The following is a 22,287-nucleotide window of genomic DNA, read 5'->3' as shown; positions in this document are numbered from 1 at the left end:
GCCATCACACTCACTGCCTAAACGACCAAAGGGTCCTCCTACAAAAACCAGGACACCTTGGAAAATCTGGCCCTACGCAGCCGTGTGTCCTGACTGCTGCAGGGGACAACCCCCAAAAGGCTGATTTTAAGGAGATGATGGAGGGTACCGCACAGCTTCTTAGCGCTGGGCTGCTCTTCTAGATGTTTGCTGAGCTGCACCGGGTGACTTTGCTGAGGCTGTGCCTTGAGACACTGCGAGAACCGCCAGAAACCGTTCCCAGGAGCTGTCACGGGTCAGGGACCCTGGTCAAGTCCAGACAAAACAGCCTGCCGTTTCTGTGACCTGCCATCGGTGAGGGACACTGGCCACTTTGGGCGATCTTAGGCCAGACTTCTTTCAATCACTGGTTATAATCAATCAGTCTAGCTTAGCAGAGTGTCACAAATTTTCAAGGCAAACCTGCAAACTCAAGCTCACCTAATACAGTCAGACTGCAATAGATAGTTTTTAATTCTGCAGGTACTGCCAGAAACTGAGGTGTCCTTGAAAATCCCCAAAGCAAAGGAGTAAACAAATGCTGGTGACTCTCATTTCTGTCATTTTTTTAATCAACCAAAAGCTCTTTACTGAGAAATGATTTTTTCAAATCTTTCAATCCCAACTTTGACTCACAATCAGAAGTTTAGGCTCAATTTGCCTTGAGGACTCCTTATTAAACCAAGTCACACTTTTCCCAGTTCACACTGGTGGAAAAGTCACATGTTCTGTACATGCTTCCATTAAATGGAAGGAAGGGGGTTTTGCTATAAGGGTGAACAAGGTCCTCACACCGCATCATGCACTTTGCCCAATAGGTCATTTTTGGGTTTTGCCCTCCTACTTCTGAAGCTTCATTATTAACCTGCGGCTTTAGTTAAGACAGCAAAATGAAAACCTTATGCTAAGAAATCCCGCAGCTGGAGTGGTGACAGTCCGTGACCATGGCTAGCCACGCAAAATAATGCAAAAGATGTCAAGCAAAAAAAACCCAAAAGCAACAAACTTAAAAATAAAAGATAAATCAAGCTGATAATTTAAAACAAAAATACTAACAAGAAAATCATAATAATAAAATAATACTGATATAAAAGTGATTCCTTCCAGAACATTCCCAGTCTGTTTACCTACCTTCCATGCTTCAACTGCTAACTTATAAGACTTTCTTACGAGAGAACAAGAGAAACTGAGCTACAAGGCCAGACCAAGCTCCTAGTGGGTTTCTGCACATGATTGGCTTTTTAGATGCAGCCTGCCTTGCCACTAGCTACCCCAGACTGAGTTACTCTTCCCCCTCCCCCAGAATCCTAACTATTGCAGTAACGGGAGTTTTCAACTCCATTCTCTTCTCTTTTGCTAAGCTACCTGCACAAAGTCCAGAGAGCAGGGGGGCAGACAGCCATGGCAGATAGCTGCTGATGGATTTCCTTCCCCCCACAGCTCTCTCCATCTGCTGACATTCATGCAGCACCACCATCTTCAAAATGGGCAGGTGCACTGCTCCTTCCTGCATCCCAGAAGCAGCTGAAGTCCCTTTCAGTGTATGGAGAAGAAAGACTCAGCCCTCTTCCAGTGCCTGCCATGAGGCCATTCGCTGCCCTCTTTCTCCGTGTCAGGGGCTGGTAGTACTAAAAGCTACCTATCCTCCTTAGCAACCCAGCCATAGCCACCATGGTGGAGAAACCCACTGCAGAGAGGGTCTGACCCAACCTACCCTTTCCATCCTGAAACTCATTATGAAAGCCCCAGTAAGCAGAGCCGGAGCTCCAGCTGGCACCTGGGTTCACTGTTTGCACTGGCAGCTGCTGCGCGTGGTTATGCTCGCTTGCTCACTCACCCTCTACGCTCCAGCACAGGGACCTACCAAGAGGCCCTGGAGCGAGGTCTCCTTTGGGAAACGTTTGCACTTTCTCTGGTCAAAAAGGAGAGGTGGGTGGGTGGTGAGGGAGAAGGGGAAAGAGCCCAAAGGCCCAGATCCCACCCAGACCCCCTCCCCATCACTCTTGGCTACAGCACCTGGATGAAAACAGCCACCAAGTGCTGGCTGACCACACTGGAGACGCATCTGGGGAGTTCATGGCACTGTGAGTTTCCTTCACAATCCAGCCCAACCTGCATGGACCTAGACACGTGCATGCATGTGTGGGGAGAGAATTGGCAAGGTTGGAGCTGTCTGCAGGAGGGGAAGTACTGCAGCCAGAACTGGAGGCTGAGTTCACCTCTGCAACAGACCCCTTAGCTGGAAAGGGAGCCAAAGCACAGGCAAGAACCCACCAGCAGGCAGATGATCATCTTTGTCTGCTGGTCTCCATCTTCACCAAGCAGACAGCTTTTGGGGAACCCCTTCCCACCCTCCCATGGGCTCCAGGACATATTTGTGTTTGTGTTGATCCACGCATGTGTGTGTGAGCCTGCAGCAACAGGGTGGACTGTATTTGTGAATCTGCTTGAGACCAGCCAGTACTCACCTGAACTGCATCTTTTACATGCCTTAAAGTTGACTGTCCAAGCCACAAGAATGACCCTTACTGACCTTGTGCAATACAATGTTTTTTAACCCTTTAGGTACCACAGACTTTGTACAAGTTTCTTTCACCTCATGTACTGTGAGGAAGGGGGAAGGGAAGGAGAGCAGAGCTAACGGGTGGGGGAAACATCCTTTCTTATGAAGGAAGGAAGGGTAGGAAATCCCTGCTGTTCCTCCACACCTGCACATGGAGCCTCACAGCACCCACCCCTCTCTGTTGCACTCTGCAATTTCTGAGTAGGAGAGTTGCTAAGGAGCCTTGGGAAGGCCATGGCTAGTCAGAAAGGGCAAAAGAGCTTCCTTCAACCATGAGAGTCTGTTATTTTCACAGTCTACGTCTCTGGTACTTGAAGAGTTAAAACCCAGCTACTTCAAGAAGAAAAAGATACTTTACCTTTAGTTTAATGGATTTTACTTTGGTTATGATGCTCGGGAGGAGCTCCCTGACAGGGAGGCGGAGGGTGTTGCGCAGAAGGGTGTTCAGTGCAGGGAGGGCTGCAGGCATGCGGGCGCATGCTTGCCTGCCGAGCTAGGAGGGGAAGAGCACCGAACACCATGGCAGGCGGCAGGAGGATGAGGGAGGCTTTGCTGCTGCAGAGACAAGATGCCATCATGGCGTGAAACTGCCCAGTGAGAGACAGACAGACAGAGAGCAGGGAGCTGGGTTTCATCGGGCTGCGAGAGCATGCAGGCAGGCAGGCAGGCAGGCAGCAACAGAGAGAGAGGAGAAATGAGAGCCATGGAGCGGGCCAAGGAGGAGCCAAACAGAAAAGGAGCTGCGGAGGGAAGACACAAAAGCCTGTCCCGAGCCAGAAGGTCTGTGAGCCGAAGGATGTCGCCCGGACCAGGGAGAATTGACTTGTTCCTCCAACAGCCAGCCAGGAAAAAATGTTTCACCATGTTACAGGATACTGACAGCTCCCAGCTGATGTTCTTAAGAGCGTTAAATTAATGAAACTATCCCTATGGAAGCTGCGCTAGAGAAACAAAGCAGGCCTCGGTCTGGGCAGGCGCCAGGTTAGAGAGAGCCCCAAAGCCTTCCCCCTTCCCAGCTCCCCTTCTCTTCACCCTTTAGAGGGTACTATGCAGTGTCACTAAGTCCTACCGCCCTCAGCACCCGCACCCCGCTTCCAGCCCGTTTTCACCAAATCAGAAAGCACAACACCCAAAGCCTCTTTTCCTCCCCTCCACGTGACTCTCAGGAGGGAACCCCCTTGCAAAACAGAAGCAGAGTGTGGGTAAGTTTGACATCACTTATTTTTCAGGACCTTTCAATCCATTTTCCACCACCCTCATCGTGGTGTCCCTCTTGACAGTCCCATACTGGATCAGAACCAGCAGACTTGCAGCAAAGGAAAGGAAAGGATTTTCTTTCAATATGTATTTAAAAAAAAAAAAAAGAAAAGGAAAAAAAAGGGAGGAAAGCATTTGAAGGAAAGAAGAAAACAAAATATCTCTGAATGGACTGGAGGCCTGAGAAAGCACCCCGTAAGGATGTATAGAGAAAGACTCCCCTTTCTTCCCACTCCTGGGGGGGAGAGAAGGAGAGGGAGAGAGAGGGAGAAGAGAGGGAGACAGCACAAAGTGACAATTAAACGGCAAGACGGGGCTGGCACCCGGGTGGGAGCCCGCTGCTCTCCCATGTTAAGGGCTCTGAGAGACGGGAGCAGGCACTCGCTCTCCTCGCATTGGTGCCCAGAGCCATTTCTGAGTTAGTTCTGCTCCCGGCTACTCCAAACTGCGGCGGAGTGATTTAGTAGAGATGAGAGGAAACAGAAAACACAAAGAACAGCTGCCACAGCCACTCATGCAGTGAAAAAACACCTCATTTAAAAGCAAAGATCTGTGAAAAGCCCAGGTTGAGATATTGCCGTCCAGGGTTATTGTCCCCAGGGCAACAGCGAAGGGAGACAATCCATTAAACTAAAACCAGCACATTTTGGTTGCATACGCTCCATCCTGGTGTCATTAACGTCCCCCAACCCCAGCCTCCACATGACTCCTCTCTCCAGCTCTGCCCAAGCCCAACCAGGCCCATCCCCAGCCGGGGACAGCCGGCCTTCCTCCCACGGGCTACCGAGTCTCTCATGAAAAGCTGCATGAGGACTGCTTTTCCGAAGGCTGGTGGAAACGCTGGGACTTTTCATGAGAAATCGCCTTCCCTTCTCCTCTTCCTCCCCAGTTCCCCCATCTCCCTGCACCATCGCTGGTGCCCCCTTTCCAGACACCTCCTGCTCAGTTTCTGCTCATTAACAGCCAAGCCACTGCGCTGACGGGGGGATGCCGTCCTCTGCGGGGAGATGCCGTCCTCCCTGAGCATGCTCAGCACCAAGCGCTGGGGCTGGACCTCGGCCCGTTGCAACAAGCTTGTCCATGCCTGCCCCCACCCCATCAAGTGGATGGTGCTAACTTGCCTCTGCCCCCATCGTGCTCCCCTGGCCTGCAGCATGCTCCATCCCGCATTTTGGCTGTCTACATCTGCAAGGGAAGGAGGCAGCAGGTCCCCGTGATGCCCCCCTCCCCAAAGAGTAAGCCTAGATGCAGGAAGCTCTGCAGCAGCGTATGCCCCACAGCTCTGTACCCCTGTGCCCACCATTTGCGGCTCCCTGACTGTCTTCCCCTCAGAGAAGGGTGGGAAAAGGAGAGACACCTACTAGACTGCAAGGTGCGCTCTCGGACCTCCGGGGTGAAGGCCCCCAGGCCCAGAGCCGAGCGGGCGGCCAGCCGGAAGACATACTCAGTGTTGGGCTTCAGGCCTTCCACAGTGAACGAGGTCGTTGGCTCGAAGTTCTTCGACACCTGAGATGGGTGAGGGGGAAGAAAAAAATAAAAACAAACAAAAAGGAGCAGAGGCAAGCCCTGCCTGGAGACACCGGCCCTGCTCCCCTCTCTCAGCCACCTCAGGAATGGAGGGCCAGGACACTCCTCCAGGCCCCAACCCTTTGCGCTGCTCCTCTCCAGACTCACCTCCCTGCCGTGGTCTCCTTCCTTATAGAGGAGCTCATACTTCACTATGATCTCCTGGCGGGGAGGGCTCCACGACAACACGATGCTCGTCTCTGTCTTGGCTTCTGCTCGGAAGTTCATTGGCTGCCCAGGAACTGACACGGAGAAGGACCCCACAGGACAGGCGGGACACGGCAGACGGGACACAGGAGGCAGAGATGAGAGACAGGAGAAACCACATTTACTTGGCTATTTAAAAGACTCCTAACTTCACTTTCTTTAAGGCCTAGGTGTGAAGAGCATCTGAGCAGTAGAAAAATGCTACAAATGGGTAGGTCCTTCCTTTCAAGCAGCGTAGGGTTAGATCCCACTGCAGAACAAGGGCAGCAAACTGTCTGGAGCTGCCAAAGCTGGAGGAGTGCTGCTGGAGCATGTGCCTCTTTCTTGGCAGTGCAGGACACAGCCCTTCCCACTAATCATTCCTCATTCAGCTCTGGGCAGGTAGTTTCTGGGCACTTTAAGAAGAGTTAAGTTTCACCATTCCCAGTGCAGTGAGTGTTTTTAGGTCTATTACAGATGCTAGGAAACTACAGGCACTAAGTTACCTCACTTTGAAGCATCCTACAGCAAAAAAGGATTCTCTTTGCATAACTGTTTGCCCTACCCACTTTAGTAGCAACCCTCTCAAGAAAAGACAGTACAGAAGTCACATTGCAGGTCCTCTGGCTCCAGCCATTGGACCAAACTTCCCTCCAGAAGCTATTTCTATTTTAACTAAATTAAGCCAATGAAGAGAAAGAAATGTTCTGCTGAGCACAGCATCCATGGCTAGATAACGCTACAATCCAACATCTCTCCCTCCTGCAACCCAGTGCATCCAAGGTTAGTGAAACAGCCGCTCACCTCCTTGCTGTGTCTTAACCTGGATGGGGTCGGAAAGAGGCCCATCTCCCACAGAGGTGAAGGCTAGGACCCGGACTGTATAGGTTTCATCCTCCAGGAGGCTGCCCACTGTGGTCAGGAGACTGTCGTCCACATTGTGCTTCTGCCAGTTGCTCACGGGTTGATCAGGCTCCATGGTATAATAAACACGATAGCCTCGGATCTGCCCATTGGGCTCCACTGGTTCCTCCCACTGGATAATCATGGTGGTGCTGCTCAGCATTCGCCCCTGCACATTACGGGGGGCACTGGCTGGAGCCTGTTCCCCAGTACGGGTGACCACCGACTCACTGGGAGGCCCCTGTCCGATGCTGTTGACTGCAGAGACCCAGATCTCATACTCAGAATTAGGGCTGAGACCCCCAATGCTGTAGCGTGTGGTGGTGATGTCCTCTTTGATCTGATATGGTCCATCCTGGCTTTTAGACTTGTATTCAATGACATAGTAGGACACAGGGTCGGGATTTCCAGAGTCCCAGGTGATGGTGATACTTGTTGCTGTTGTCTCTGTCACCACCGGCGTCCCAGGAGCCTTGGGGAGGGCTGAGAATCAGGAAGAACAGACACTTAAAAAAAAAAACCATATGCTGAAATGGTGCCTAATTGGGCTAGTTAGGGCTCTAGGAGCCAGAGGCACAGTACCAATCACAGTGCGGCAGCTCAGTAAAGTGCTGCTGAAATATTACGAACCTAGTTATACACTCTATTATCCTCCTCAAACTGCTCCATCAAAAGAAAAGTGTTCAGCTAAACATCTGGAACCATTAGCACAGGCTTCAGCTGAGCATCCGCCGGCCCACATGGCAGTAGGGAAAAGCAGTTTCACAGGAGCTCCTTCAGAGCACGTAATCAGATCTTCTGAAATCGCACTGACTGCCCTGCTTAGGCACTGCCGAATCTCTCATGTTTAGCCTGCAGGTAGTAGTATAGCACAGACTGCACTCTCTAGAGCTAGAAAACTATAAATACTCAGGAGTGCTTCATCTCACCCCACAAACGTGTTAATGCTCACCTCGCTTGTCCCTCATCCAGCAGACTAATTTTGGAGCTTGCTGGAGATTGTGCACTGCATATCGGACACCTTTAAGAGCACGCATTACACGTTTTCCTCAATATATGCATTAGACCCTTTCCAATCTCATCTTTTCTAGGGTTGAGCACCTCTAAAGCTCTAAATTTCCATTTCATTTTCCAACTGGAAAGGATTGCAGATGCTTACACACAGGAACACAGGGGGAAATAGGAAACAAATAAAAAGACAAAAGGCAGAATGTACCAGCAGGACAAGATTGCACACCCGAGGAGGTAGACAGTTGGAAGCTGATGCAACGCATCTTAGACAATGGATTTTTAAATTGATAATATAAGACAAGGAAAAAGGGGAAGGAAAAAAAAACGCAGAAAAATAAAGGGTTCCTTAATCCAGCCCCAGGCATCCTTTTGCTACACATGAGCCCACTCCCTGTGCAAATAGCTCAGTTTCATGTCAAGATTCAACAGTCCCTATTCATCTCTATTGTCAGAAAGAACTCCCTTACTCAGAGGCGCTGGTAAAATAGGATCTGTTTTGCTTTTGCCCACCCCTTCTGCAGAGTATTTCTCCTCCTCTCCCTCCCATCCTTTCCCACCCCTTCTCCCCCCAGATCCCTCGTGGGCAACACCATCACTCAGAGTAGACGCCAGCTCATTCAAAGAGCTCTACACTCACCCAACCACAGGGGCATCACGCTTGGGATTTAATACTCCCCTGCTGAGGATAGAATAGGTTGAAGATTGCACCTGTGATCCTCTTGGGAATTGCTAGTTGAAAGCTGGGGTTACTCCCCTTCTTGCTGAGGCAACAACGGCTGCTTTGCTAAGATGCCGAACTAGGTTCTACTACATGGGTACACATGCCAGAGATCCTCATGGCCTGGTCTGAATCTCTAACCTTGGAACAGGATGGCATGCAGGCTTCAAGCCATCTAGGCTCCTCACAAACTGCTCAGCCAGCCCCAGGTCCCAGGACAGAAACAAGCATGCAGGGGTTTGAATCATAGTCTTCTTCGTAACAAAAGGTTTATCTCTAAAGCAAGGAAAGATCTCAAGCCACTGGCTTCTCATACATTGAGAATTTCTTTGTGTGTGGGATCCCCAGACACATGCACAGATCCCAGCACATGGCACTCACGGTGCAAAAGTTTGTCTTCCTGCTCATGCTCACATACCTATGCATGAACATACAGGCTTGTAACAACATGGACTTACATACATGCAGTCAGGCACCCACATGCCCATACAGCCATGTTGCTCCTACTCCCATGCACGCACACTCATGCACAACTACCTTTTCACGTGCAGAATTGTGCCTCCACACTCTTCAGGTGCACGATCAGACAGTCAGAGGCTCACCCCATGCAGACACACAGAGACACACAAGCAGAAGCAGGTACTCACCCGCTCAAACACAGCCATACAATGACACATCCACTCATGCGCTGGTAAGGGCTGTCAGGCATGACCACGTACTTACAAATGCTCACGTGCAGAAAACACGACATGTGCCCACGTTTGTTTTGCACAAATGCTCAGACACTCTGCTAGGACCATGCACCCAACACATGCCTTGCACATATACATCCAGGCCCCAGCTCACACACTTGTGCATGCACACTCCTACAAACGTGCACAGCCGGGGAACCCACGCACTCGCTCACGCAGGCGTGCTCACGCTCTCTTACATTTCACCGTGATCTGAGCAACAGCTTCTATGACTCCCAGACTGGACATGGCCACACACGTGTAGTTGGCTGAGTCCTTGACATCTGTGAGCTCCAAGACATTACGGCCCACAGGCATGTCATCTTCAGGCGTCAGGTCCTCCGCTCCCTGCATCCACTTGACGTAGGGCATGGGCGAACCCACTGCCACGCAGGTGATGTTGACGTTGCCACCAGGCATGATTTCATGGCTGACGGGTAAGATGGAGAAGCGAGGGGCCACACGGCGAACTGTGGACGAGACGCACAGAGGTAACAAAAAAACAAAACAAAACAAAAAAACAAAACAAAACAAAGAAAGAAAGAAAAGGAAAAGAAGAAAAGGGAGAAAAAGAAAAAAGAGTAAAAGATAATTTAAATACAGATGGGGTTTGTCATCATTTATTTTCTTCCTTCATTAAAAACAAAACAAAAAATCAAAGAAATTAAAAAACCAAAAACCAAAAACCAAATAAATTAAATTTCAAATAAATTTTTACTTCACAAACAATATATAGAATATAGACATAAAAGCGATATTTCATAGCAACAGGGTTCCATTGATCAAGATTAGACCCATCACAGCACAGATAAATACACAAAAATTTATTAGCAATTTCTCATCTTTAATGGCAAGAGCTGGCATGGCGAGCGTCGAAAATCTCCTCCACAGCCACTGGAGCCCCCAGCTCCCCACTCTGCACCCTGGGACGCCCGCTCCTCCCCTTTTCCAGTGGAGTCCGAGTCATCCTCCCTTCTCACCTTCTCCCACGGCAAAGCAAAACAACCCGTCCACCACCACGTTTTGAAAGGATCCAAGGTGCCTCCTCTGTCTCCAGAGGAGGGCTCCCAGCCACTGGCTGGCTCTACGCCCAAGGGGTGGCCAGGGATGCTGCAGACGTGGGGTGGTGGCAAGGAGAAGGCAGGGGCAGAGGTAGAAACTTCTCCAGGTTTCACCTTGTTGGAAAGGCCAAAGTCTTGTTTAGACCCAGAGAATCCAACAAAGAGAGAAGTATCACCTCGCCAAAGGCTAGAGGGACACCACTTGAAACGTAAAGAGGCAAAAATACGAAAAGGGGGGAGAGGGAGTCCCCGGAGCAGGATAAAATTTAGTTAGTGTCTGTGTGTGCGAGAACCGTCCAGGGGGATGCGGTCCCCCTGGAGCGAGAGAGAGTGTGGAAAAGATGAGAAACTCTAATGAAATTTTTGTGGTTTTCGGGTATAGAAACCCTAACGAAGCCTCTTTAAGATCTGACACGGTTCCATCGATAGATGCAGCTCTCAGAGTCACAAACATCATGCAAAATAGGTAAAAAAGAGAGAGAAAAAGATAGAAAGAGAAGGAGAGAGAGAGGAAAATGCAGAGAAATATAATTTATGGGCGGCTAGCAAATGCCCACATGGATACTGAATAGAAAGAGAGCAACAGAGAAAGAAAGGAAGACAAGGAGAAGGAGAACAAGGAGGGGAAGGGAGAAAGAAGAGAGAGAAAGAGAGGGAAGGGAGGGGGAAACCCACTTTAATGCTGCATACTTTTTCTAGCTGATGTGACCCAATGTGGTGGCTCACATTGTCACATCTCAGCCCTGGCGGAATAATAAATAGAATAGAATTAATAAGAAAAACAAGGTAATGAAACTTTGACGTTGAGAAAACAGTGACATGTTCTGTGCATCTCCTTAGCAGAGAGGTGGATGCAGCTTCCAGACCTTACACGGTAAGAACATGGACGCAAAGGGGAGGCTGCGGTTTCCTTGGCTCCATTTTCTGAACTAACTGGGCTGGACAGACGGCCGAGGTGGGTGCTCTTCCTTACGGGTTAAAGCAGGAGAACAGATGAAGGAGGAAAGTCAGTGGACCAGAGAGGCCCAGTCCTCCCACGGAGGGGGCTGAGGGCAAGGTCCCATCCCATGAGCAAAGACAAAAGGATACAGACTCCATGAAGTTGCAGGTATGGCAGCAGCCTAAGGAGAAAAGGAGCAAGGGAATCCTCCTAGGCTCAGAGACAGCCATGCAGCAGACCCTCAGGTAGGGCGAGTGAGGGGGCAGGAGAGGTAGGAGTGCTGGGGGAAAAGTATCTGTCCCTGCCGTCCCCCTCCCAGGTAACCTCTCTCTGAACAACCTCTCTAAAAGCAGCAGCAATCGGACCCATGCAAAACCCACGCAAAGGAAATCAGCACGGAGCCTGCCATCTCTCTTCCCCGGTCCTAGTGCCTTCCAGTGCCCCCTGGATCTGACGTCCTGGGTTTTCCTAGTATTCACATCCCAGCCCACCGCCCGGCTGCCACTCAATGTTATGGACCCTTTAAGACGGGAAGGGTGCAGCTAGGAGAGACGAGGGCTTTGCTGAACAAAAGCCAAATACGGCCTTTGCCTCCTCCCACAGGCTCACCATGAGATGTCTCCGTTGCCAAATGCACTCTCCCCCCTGTGCTGTCAGATCCTTTTCCGCATAGTTATCGGTACCCAGGAACCAGTACTGAGATGCAAGGAAGGAAAAAGACTTCGAGGGCTGGGGCATTAGGAGCTCAGAGGCAGAGGGGAACTCCCGCATGCACAGATCTGCCAAGGGAATGGATAGCATGTCCTCAGCACCAACACGGCTGGGGAGAGGAACGGAGCATGGAGGGAGAGACTATAAACTCACCCCAGCACTAACAGCAGGAGATGACTTTACTTAGAGCAAGGTGCAAGGAGAGCACGACAGTGTCTGGGCAACCTCGGGCCCGAGCCCGGGCTCAGGAGAGCAGGCCACATGCTCCCCGCAGCGGAGAGCACATCCCTGCTGCCTGTTCCCTCCTCCTTTCCCGCTGCCTGCTTCAGGAGGTACCGCAGTTCAGAAAATGGAGCCACAGGAAGACCACGCCAGTCACAATCTGAGACAAAATGGAGAGAACTTGAAAAGAAACAAGTGGGGGGGTCACCATGCAGACAGATCTGGGGGGGGGATGACTCTGCTGAGGAGGGGCCGGTATGTGACCTTCCGGAGAGGGGAGGCGGGCGGGGGGGGGGGGGGGGACGGGTGAGGAGAGATGGGGAGACACACGCCGGACAAGATCCGGCCAGCAAACAGCACCGACAGCAACAAACAGCGGCAGGTGGGATGCAAACACCGAGTTGTCATGGAAACAGAACAAGACAATTAATTCAAACCAAGGCCAACCACAAAGAAACCAAAGCAAACTCAGAAAGAAAGGAAAGGGGAAAAGGAAAAAAAAGAAAAAAGAAAGGAAGAACAAACCAGAATTTAGTAACTGAAAAGCATCGTTCGATGTATGGTGGAGTGCTGAGAATCGGAGTCTGAAGGGAGCAAACTGCTGCCGCTGGCCGGGTTTTGGGAAGGGGGAAGAAACCCACTCACAAAACACAAGCCGGGGGCCACGGAGGCGCCGAGCAGCGAGCCCGGCTCCTCCACGCCCGCACACCCAGCGCCCAGCCCCGCGGCGAAGCCGCTCGCCCACCCTGCCTCGCAGCACCCAGGGCTTTTCAGGCCAGCTCCGCAGGGCCTCCGGGCAGCATTTACTTTTCAGCTCTTTTAATGACATTTGTCACACTTAACAAATGGGAAGCAGCCAGCACATCTGGATGCCAGCCAAAGCCAGCGCGCAGTCTGCAAACCGGGAGAATTTGGACTGGGGGCAGCAGCAGAGTAACGCAAGAACAGAAGAGCAGTCGCATTTCCGTGCTGCATCCTGGTTTAAAAAAAGCTACACACTCACGGGTGCACAAATACACAGACATCCACGCGCCAGCCTAAGAGGTGAAAAGAACTCTCCCATTAAACGCTGGAGACCTCAGAGAGTCCCTAGCCACAGCCCTGCCAGGGCACAGGACTGTGACAACAGCATTTACTGTAAGAGGAAACACGTGAAGGGCTCCTCTCTGGACACCAGGGGCCATCACGCTGCTGTTTATTTTAATTGTCGTACCACTACGATTTGACCGTCGACACGAGGTTTCTCAAGCTGAGCATCTCCGGGTCAGCTTTTAGGTCAGGGCCTGGGGGGAGAGCAGTGCTGGGAAGCAAGCTCGAAGTGTGGTTAGAGACTGAATCAAGAACAGCGTCAGCACTGCCTCCAGCTGGGTTTCGCACACAGCAGCTTAAAGAGCAAAATTTTACATGTAGAAAACGCAGCGACGAGCTTCCTTCCATTCTGCTCTCTGGCACGCTCGAAGAACGGATGGCCTCGCCGGAAAGCAGATCTCCCTTGCTTCCCAGGGCCCCGCCGCCTCCGTGGGGCTCAGCCAGGCACACGCCACTTCTAGGGAGGACAGATCTCCCCTCTTCCCTCCGCTCAGCCCTGTCCTCCCACTGCATTCCTGACCCAGCAATCTCACAAGCTACACGCACCGTGGTATCATCTATCTTCCTGGAAGCACAGCTCAGAAAACAAGCTCTGCAGACGGGTGCTACGCTCGAGGTCAATGAGCGACCCGCTCGCCGCGGAGGGCAGTCCCCGCCGTCGGCAACAGAGATCACGGAGTCTCCGTCCACGCGGGCGTTAACGCTGCACCGCAGAAGGGTCTGTGGGTCGCCCATTCCACAAGGAAGCACCAGGGCAGAAAAAATGGACCTAACTTCCCCTAACACAAGCCTACATGCTAGGGAACCCCTCTGAACTCAAGGCAGAACCGAGCCACGCAGTGCCCTGCAGAAAAACTGGTCTTAGATCAATGACTGCTACAGGAAACTGCCATCCTTGCAGCCGCATTTTGAGAGCTAGGTATTTACTGACTTCAGAGCAGCCTGTAGCATGGCCTGTGCTAACACTGGATTTGCTATTTCACTGTGCTTTACTATTTCACACTGCTTTTACAACCTTACAAGAGTTGCAAGGCAGGTTTCCAAAGGCAGACCCTTCCTCTGTGCAGAATTCGGATTAAAACCATTCGAAACGACCACACAATGTGAAGACCGCAGTCACCCACACCTCCGCGCGCTTCTCTCTCGCTTCAGATGCTGAGGGTCATCCCTCGTCTAGGTTGCAAGAAGCCCCTTCCCCTGAGTTTCAGGGACGTCTGATTTCCATGATAGCTTTGTCCAAATGTTTCCGACCCGCTGTAGGAAGCCAACCTTGCATGCATTCGTGTGTACATGCTCTCATTACCCCAGGAATGCAAACAAGCAGGCACACGCAGACACACATTTGACACACATTTTCAACGGCCAAAAAACTCTCACGAGCTTTTTTCAAACAAGGATACAGCTTGTTCCTCATAGAACCAGATTTTAGAATGGCAGCTGGAAATTTGTAATGTGAACTACTTCACTGCAGAAAAGCCATTTCTTAGGAACAGAAAAATTTCTTAACTGCAGTTAGTTTCGAGTCTCTGTTATGCTGTTTGTTGGATAAGCATTCTGCTCAGGCAAATCCGTGGCCCAAATTCTGCTTAACGTAACATTCATTGGAAACTGAACAGATCCGTAGTATTTCATACCCTTGTAAAGCCAATTGGTTTTGTTGCTGCTCACGGATGCACAGAGATTAACCTGGTTTGTGTTCTGTGAGTGGCATTTTCAGCAATTATTCTTTCCAAGGGGAAGGTGCCAATCAACATCCCTAAAGTTCCCCACCACCACCACTCAGCTGAAAACAGAGCTGGGGGCCACAAGATGAGACATGTTTTCGAAAGGGACAGATTTACAGACCTGGTCGGAGGAGACACTGGAAGATCCAGGGCTGACTTTTGCAACACTAGAATCCACTCTTAAAATGTGCTCCCAGGATGCTGCTAGTGAGAGAAATCTGAGGACCAACCAACCAGTCTGCGCTGAGGAAACCCACCGGTTCCAATTTTTAAGCCCCTTCCAGATTAGCTCAGGGAGAAAGATGTTGGAGAAGTGAGGTGGGGAAAGGAGAACATACTAGACAAGAACCCGTCACTTCAAACCCCGATTCACATTAAACCAACTAAAAGAGAAATATATTTTATATCATAACGAAGAAATCAATTGAAAAAGGAAATAAAAGAAAGTGAAGTGACTGGTTGAAAGCACCAAACAAAACCAAATGGTATTAAACATTTTGACACTCAGCAAGCTGCTGCTCCAAATGAGGTGAGAAGGCGGACATTATTGGCCATTTTGGTGAGACAGGAGTCATTCCGTCTTGCTCCAAAATGAGGAGGGGGTAGGGGAAAGGGTGCCAAAATAATGTGCAGCCTCTACATTATTAGTGAAGCTTAGATTACACCTGTCCTCCCCTCCCAAAAGGTGGTCGGTCCCTGCCCCTGTGCTGTCCGTGCAGCCGCCTCTGCCTTCTCCCTCTCCCATTCCAATTCCCAGTTCATTCCGCTGGGGCGAGACGCTGTTCGGGTTTGGATTTCCGACCTCCGTCCCTCCAGAGGACGAGATATTTCCCTCCTCATGCCCATCTCCTTCCTAATTTCCTTCACAGTGAATAAAAACAAATAAGTAAATAGATAGATAAATAAAGAATGAGACCAAGGCTTGGATTTGGTCTGGAGGAAATCTATTACCTCCCCAATCATCGTTACTTTGCCACTTAAATAAACGTATTAGTTGAGTGACAGGCTGGCTGAACATCTCTGGTCTTTGGTAATTTTTTTCTGTTGCTTTTCACAGGATTGTACGTAAAATAATCTAAACCCAATTGTTTTCCAAGCAGCTCTGTAACATTAAACACAGGCTTCGTTTTTATTTTTGTTATTTTAATTTGACAAGGTGTAATCTAATTTTTTCCCCTAAAACAAAGAGAACAGCGATGCAAAAGGTGTAAGAGACACAGGCAGGCAGAGATTTTGAGATCAGTACAGCACAGTGTTCCTGCAAAGTGCCCTCTATAGAGAGATATACATAGATATGCACATATATACAGTTTTGATTTGGGGTTTTTTTTGGGGGGTGGCTTTTTGTATCCATTTCCATTTCCCGATACCCTTGAGAAATCCTTCTGCAGAAACACAGCAAAGTTGTTTGTTTGCTTTGTTTGTTTTTGAACTAGAATTTCAGAGCTGAGGACACCCCAAACAGGGACAGGGCGCTCCCCCACCCATGGCAGTGCTAACGTAACGCTTAAGCGTTGTCGCTGAACTCTCCCACCCAAAACTCCGGGGCCTGGAAAACGGCATTACAGGGGATGCTGTATGAACTAGTGGTGGTTCTGCCTCTAGTCTTTTTTCCATTAAAGAATTTATTGAGACTACTCTGGAAAGGTATTAAAATTACTAGGATTTTAAAACATCAACACATTTTTTTGACCTTGTGGCTATTTGTTAAATCTGCAATCATTTCTTTCTAGCTTCTAAAAGGCATTGCAAGTGCTCTAGCTTAGCAACATAGCACCGTTCTACTTGTCTACTGAGGGACAGGCTGAGCAACCAACAGCTCCAGCTTAATGGTCAAATTACACATAAGCCAAACTCAACCCAGGAGAAGACTATGGGCTAAGTTTTTTATTAAGCTAGTAACATTTTAGCATATTCTGAAGCTATATTTGCTGAGGTCTTGGGGATACCACTTCTGGATTTTTTGTGATTTTTATTTTAATTGATTTGAACTAATTTTGCGATTTCATGTTTATCCCTGGCCTGTTTTCAGCTTCAGTCTCTGACTGAGTTGAGGTTTTCCGGAAAGCCTTGAAAACTACTCGTAATGTTCGCAGCAGGAGCTGAGCTGCAGAACCCGACTCGGGGTGAACAAGCACCGTGCTTGATTCCAGCAGGAGAGGGGGCAAGGCCTGAGCAGGCACAGGGAGCGCACCGGGTTGTTATAAACACCTGCTGAACCTTTTTTAATTTCCTGTGCTTGGAAAGAGCAGAACAAAAAGAAGCTCCTGAGGGCGGAGGGGAAACGAATTCCCCCCATGGCATCACAACCGCTGCCTTTTGTAACTCCTGACGGGCACCACTGCGTGAAATGGGGCAAAACTTCCCACAAATTCAACGCAGATCGTTTGTCCTATAACAACGGCGGCAGCTCTGCAACTCGGAGGTTGCTAAAGCACAGCCACCCGGCTCTGCCGTGTGCTGTTCGCTCCCCTTTCCCTTTGCAAGGTGGAAGAGGAGCGCGCAGAGATGCTCAGTCCTTACACAGAGTGCTCTCTCTGGAGCCAAGCAGCTGATTTATTTGATCAAACCGGAGTAACAGAGGTGGGACTTTGAAGCCTTCAAAATTAAGAGGAGAGCTCCGAACTGTTCCATTTCAAGGGGGGGAATGGCTGTAGCCGCGGGCCCTGGGCAAGCGGACATCTGCCCTCTCTGTGGCGAAGCCTGGACCCTGCATGTGTTGACTCGCTGATGCCCAGAGAGAAACGACTCTCCGCTATGAGTGATTTGACCTGCTTTTATCCACCGAAGTGCAGGCAGCATCTCAGCCCTTTTGGACAAGATTCAAAATCTGCTGCAGAGGCCAAAGAAGATTCTCCTCCGTCCCGCTTGAGTTGAAAGAAGGCCCCCAAGCTCTCCGCGTGGCCATGCCCTAGACACTAGTGTCCTGATTAGCTGTCAGGAGCGCTCGGCTCTCAAACCGACTTCCCCTGTGTGGAACAAGTCACTACCCCTGTGAAAGGAGAGGTATAAACGTCTCGAACACCACCAATGGGAAGGACATTTGCAGATTCACAGGACTTCGGATCAGTCCTTCACTGCAATCACTAAGGGCCAGAAGTGTGACTGCACTGGTGTCTCTAGGGACGCACAGAAACATCTAAGGAGATTTTTGAAAGCCAGATGCATCGTATAACTCCCATAAAAATCAGCACCCTCACCTTCAGATGTGCTGATGCGCCTGCTGAAACCATGTCTTTCTTTTCATTGACTACAGACAAAACCTGGACAATTTGAAACTAGAAATTAGAAACTTCTGTACAGCTAAAGATTGGTGGCAGAATTCATCTTGCCAACTCCTGAATTGCTTTTGCACTTCTCCACAAAGATGCTTCTGCATTTTGACCTTGGAAATTCCCTGGTAGCAGACTCCTTGTTATTTTGGCTCATGGCATGATCTGGTCTATAATAATATGCTATAGAAACACTTAGCCAATGATTGCCAGACCATGCCCACAACTTCTCTCAAACCAGAAAAGCTCTTTTAAACGGAAAGTCTCTATTTCCTCATCCAGTGTCATTTCAGCCTATGATGACTACATCCAATTTAGCTCTAGTTTATTGTTGTTGATATTATTATTATTATTATTGGCTCTTAAGGAAGAATTTAATCCTAAGACCTTCTCAGATCACAAGAGATATTAGCAGCAGCAGTGCAGTTTGGACATGTTAGAAACATTTTATAAAAGATAAAATAAATAAATAAATAAAATGGTGTATAAATCCCTTTTTAATTGCATCTAAATCCTGAAACTGAAACTCCTATTCATGAAGGAAAATCCTGTAATTAGTGGTGATTATCACCTTTAGTCCTAGGCAGGAGGGAGGTGGGATGGGAACACCTCATTTCAAACACTACTCCTTCTCTCTTGCTCTTTTAAAACAGAGCAATGCTTCTTCTTTCTTTCTTTTTCTTTAAATAGAGCCTTAGGGTGGGGGCTATCTTTTGGCTATCCTTGACATCAGTCAAGGTTAGAAGAGCCAAAGCTGGCCACTTCAGAAAGACATTATCAACAGCGCAGCATTTTGGAGTGGTACCCTTGTATCTAAGGGGAGAGGGGGAGAGATTTGAAGGAAGGGGGAGAATACCAGCACTGAGGGTCCAAGCACTGAAATCTCAGCATTTTAAGAAAAAGAGAAAGACAGACAGAGAGAAAGAGATAGAGAGAGAGAAAGAGAGACAGATACTGTGTCAATACTGCACTGGATTTCTCAAAAATCACACAGCTTTAATACCTGTACACTAGGAAAGCCACTCCTTTGGCAGATTATCGAGTAGTGAGGCCTGATGGGCAGAGGGAAGACATGAACAAGGGAAGGAAGGGCATTCAATTCTGCAAAGGGCAAAAGCACCAAGCACCAATGGTATAACTAACACAGTGCAAAAACCCCGCCTGTTTACTATCCCATGTGGCTTGCCTGCTCAAGGCGCACACATGGGATGCAACAGTAGCTTGATGGGGATAACAGGGGGATGAGGAGAGGGAAAAGAGGTATTTCCAGCTAGAAGATAACTTGTGAGGTTTCCTGTTGCTGTTTACAATAAAGAGGCAGCTGCCAGATGTGGCAGAGCAGCCTCTCTTGCAGCTACTGCTGCTGCATTTCTCTCTGTCACACTCCTTTAGAAAGGAGGGCTCTACCTTCTCGGGAACCAACATCTCTGGGATAATTATACAGGCTGTTTTTCCAGGTGCCTGCACCCAGGTAATGATGGTTATATGACAGGAGAGCTAGAGGGCAAACGAGGAGAGGTAGAGCCATGCACTCTTTTGCAAATCGTGGCTGGCCAGCTGCCCTTCGCTCCTGCTATTGCAAGGACAAGGCATTCACCCTCCTGCAGGGGAACTGGCCAGCTCTGCCGACGAGACGAGGCACTGCCCGACACCGGGGCCCTGCACGCTCACGTGGGTGCTACAGGAAAGACAATTGTATTTAGTCCAGTAGCGCAGGAGGAAGCTTTCTGTCTTTCCATATCCTGCAAGCAGATTAGCTCCCATAAGCGGGGTCTTAGGTACTGCTGGAGGGACAGGGCTGGGCACCAGTGAGCAAGTTTTGCATCTCTCGGGAAGCCCCTCGGAGCAGGAATTTGGGTTTTTCTTTGTGTGCAGGCTGTGGAACAAGAGCCACACCTCCAAGGAACGGAGAAGTAATTCTGTGACCCAGGGTCTGCTCTCACTCTTGCACCCTGGCTTCTTACCATCTTTTCCGCTTCCCAGATCCCTCCCGCCCCGTTGCACAAAGGCTCGTCCCAAATAGCAGGGCTTCCACGGACAGGCGTTAGAGCTGTGTGACTCCTTTCCTCCTGGAGGGGCTGAGGAGTTCAGTTACCACCGGGGGGGCAGGAACACTGGCTTCTCACAATGCGTTTGGGATAAACTACAGCACAGCATAACCAATCAAAACCAAAAGAGGAAATCAAGAGAAAGCAAAAAACCCAACAGAACAAAAAAAATCGAAAAAGTAAGAGTAAATCCACTTCAAATAAACCAGAATCGTAAAAGAAAAAAGAAAACTATACATATTTATATATCGAAAAAATAATTCATAATTAATTTAAAAAGTGGCATGCAAAGAAGATTGTTACATTCTCCTATCATGCATCAGGCCCAATGTCCAAACGGCAAGGTAACCATGACGACAAAAAAGTGCAAGAACTCAGCAACATTACCAAAGGATGCATAGAGAGGCCCACAATGCAACTCAACTCATCTCAGCGAGACCCGGGAACGGGCGGGTCTCGCTCATCTTAAAGATTTCTTGCTTTTTCTCTTTTTTTTATTTTTTTTTTATTTTTTTCTCTTAAGAATGTAAAAATGTGGGTAAAGAAAGTAAAAAAGAAAAAAACCACACCAACCTTCTCGTAGCTCTGAGGGATGTTAAGGGGGTTTGATGCGGAACACAATGACATGAGGAGAAGAGAAAAATAGGGGAAACACAGAGAGAGTAAAAAAAGGCCTTCTCAAGGCTGTCAGCTGCAAATTGATTGTTTTTTTTTTCTCTTAACCAAAATAAAAAGAAAGGAAAAAAAGAAAAGAAGATAGTAACGACCCTTTTTCCTGCCTTCCTAACTTTCCCCCTCCCATCCAGCTAGGCACGTTTTGTTTAAGAACCACCGAGCTCTGTAAAGAGGTCAGACCGTGAGCAATCCAAACTCAGAATCAGCACCCGCGAGAGGTGCCAGCCCCATTAAGGAATTGCCACTTCTTTAAGTTCACCTGCTTTTTAGAGAAGGGGGAGCGGAAACCGCGCCAGGCAGAGAAGACCTGGAGCAGAGGAGACCCCGTATCGGAAACCCGCTCCCCCGGCCCATGCTCCCGCCAGCCCTCCCGCACCCGGCCCTGCTTGCACTATCTCCACAAGGGGACTGAATAAGGAAAAAGAAATAATTAGAAGAAGAAAAGAAAAACCAAACAAAATCAAAACATTTCCTTGCAATGTTAAAACTTACAACTCCTATCCCAGGTGTTCTATAGAGACAAGCATGTTATGGGAGAAACAAGTCAATTGGAAACACAAGAGTGTTCAAGACTCTTTAGAAACAAAAACGGGAAGAAAAATGTGCATGAACTTTCCCGCCCACCAAAGCAAATCCATTTCAGAACTTTGTTACCTTTTCACGATATTAACACACAAGAAACAAGGAATTAAACAGCATGAAAAACACCCAAACCACAGGCCGAGCTTGCTTACACGGTATTTTCTGCACTCTCTCGGCCACTTAGTGCTGGTTCTGTTTATCAGGCAGGCATCAAGTACGCACAGGCTATCTTTGGATAGAAAGAGGGCTAACCACCTGGAGCCGAATCTTATCCAGGTGTGGAGACAAACAGCTGGATGGTTACAGCCTTTGTCTCCTGAGTAGTTTCCAAGTGGCCAGAAAGGTAGCGGAAATTTATAAATAAAAGTATAATGAAAAATTCCCACCTTTTTTTTTCCTTTTTTTTTTTTTTTTTTTTTAAGAACCCCAAATATTCCAGCTAAGCTGTCTGCAAAGGATTAGTCCTGAATTACTGGTATCAGATCCAGAGTTATAGTCTCAAAAGAAGAATTTTGGGGCCCAGACGAAAGGGCAAATTTCAACTCCAATTTTCTAGCTGGCCACAAAAGGCTATTTAAAAATTTAGCTTGGAAACATTAAATTATTAAAAGCCTTCTCTCCATGTGCATGTGATTTAGTGAGCGTGAGACACGAGAGAGAGAGAGAAAGAGAGAAAGGAGTGCACACAGGAGCATGGCTCTGCATTTGACTGCAGAATTAACGTGAGTGTAGGTGGGAGGCGCTTCCTCTGTTGATGGGATGGAAATGGGAACAGTTTGCTGGGATGTAACTTTTCTTTTTCCTCCCAATGACATTTTGCTTTTTTTAAAAAAAAGCAAGAAGGGCCAGCCCTGCTCTCTCATTACCAAAAGGATTTTGATGTGGAAAGATTTTAAACCAAAACACACACAAAATATTACAGGTCAGAGAGAGAAAAATAAGACAACAAAGAAAGCAAAAAGGCTACTGTCACGCTGGGCGTTAGAACATCAAGGGGGCATTAAGCAGAA

The 22,287-nt window shown here is 48.8% G+C and overlaps 1 protein-coding gene across 12 annotated transcripts in view; it reads right to left on the bottom strand.

Moving 5' to 3' along the window:
• PTPRS (protein tyrosine phosphatase receptor type S) overlaps window positions 1-22,287 on the bottom strand; it is a 139,037-nt gene that overhangs the window by 38,906 nt on the left and 77,844 nt on the right. For all 12 annotated transcript variants that reach the window (XM_062595962.1, XM_062595968.1, XM_062595966.1 and 9 more), the window contains 4 exons: window positions 9,154-9,423; window positions 6,395-6,976; window positions 5,513-5,646; window positions 5,200-5,344 (listed from right to left, as the gene is read on the bottom strand). In XM_062595962.1, coding sequence (XP_062451946.1) covers window positions 5,200-5,344; window positions 5,513-5,646; window positions 6,395-6,976; window positions 9,154-9,423 — 1,131 coding nt within the window. The remainder of the gene's footprint in view (window positions 1-5,199; window positions 5,345-5,512; window positions 5,647-6,394; window positions 6,977-9,153; window positions 9,424-22,287) is intronic.

This window comes from Rhea pennata, chromosome 27 (genome assembly GCF_028389875.1).
Source record: "Rhea pennata isolate bPtePen1 chromosome 27, bPtePen1.pri, whole genome shotgun sequence".
Lineage (NCBI taxonomy): Eukaryota > Metazoa > Chordata > Aves > Rheiformes > Rheidae > Rhea > Rhea pennata.
Note: the sequence above shows the minus strand (reverse complement) of the source record. Positions and strands in the feature narration are given on the sequence as shown.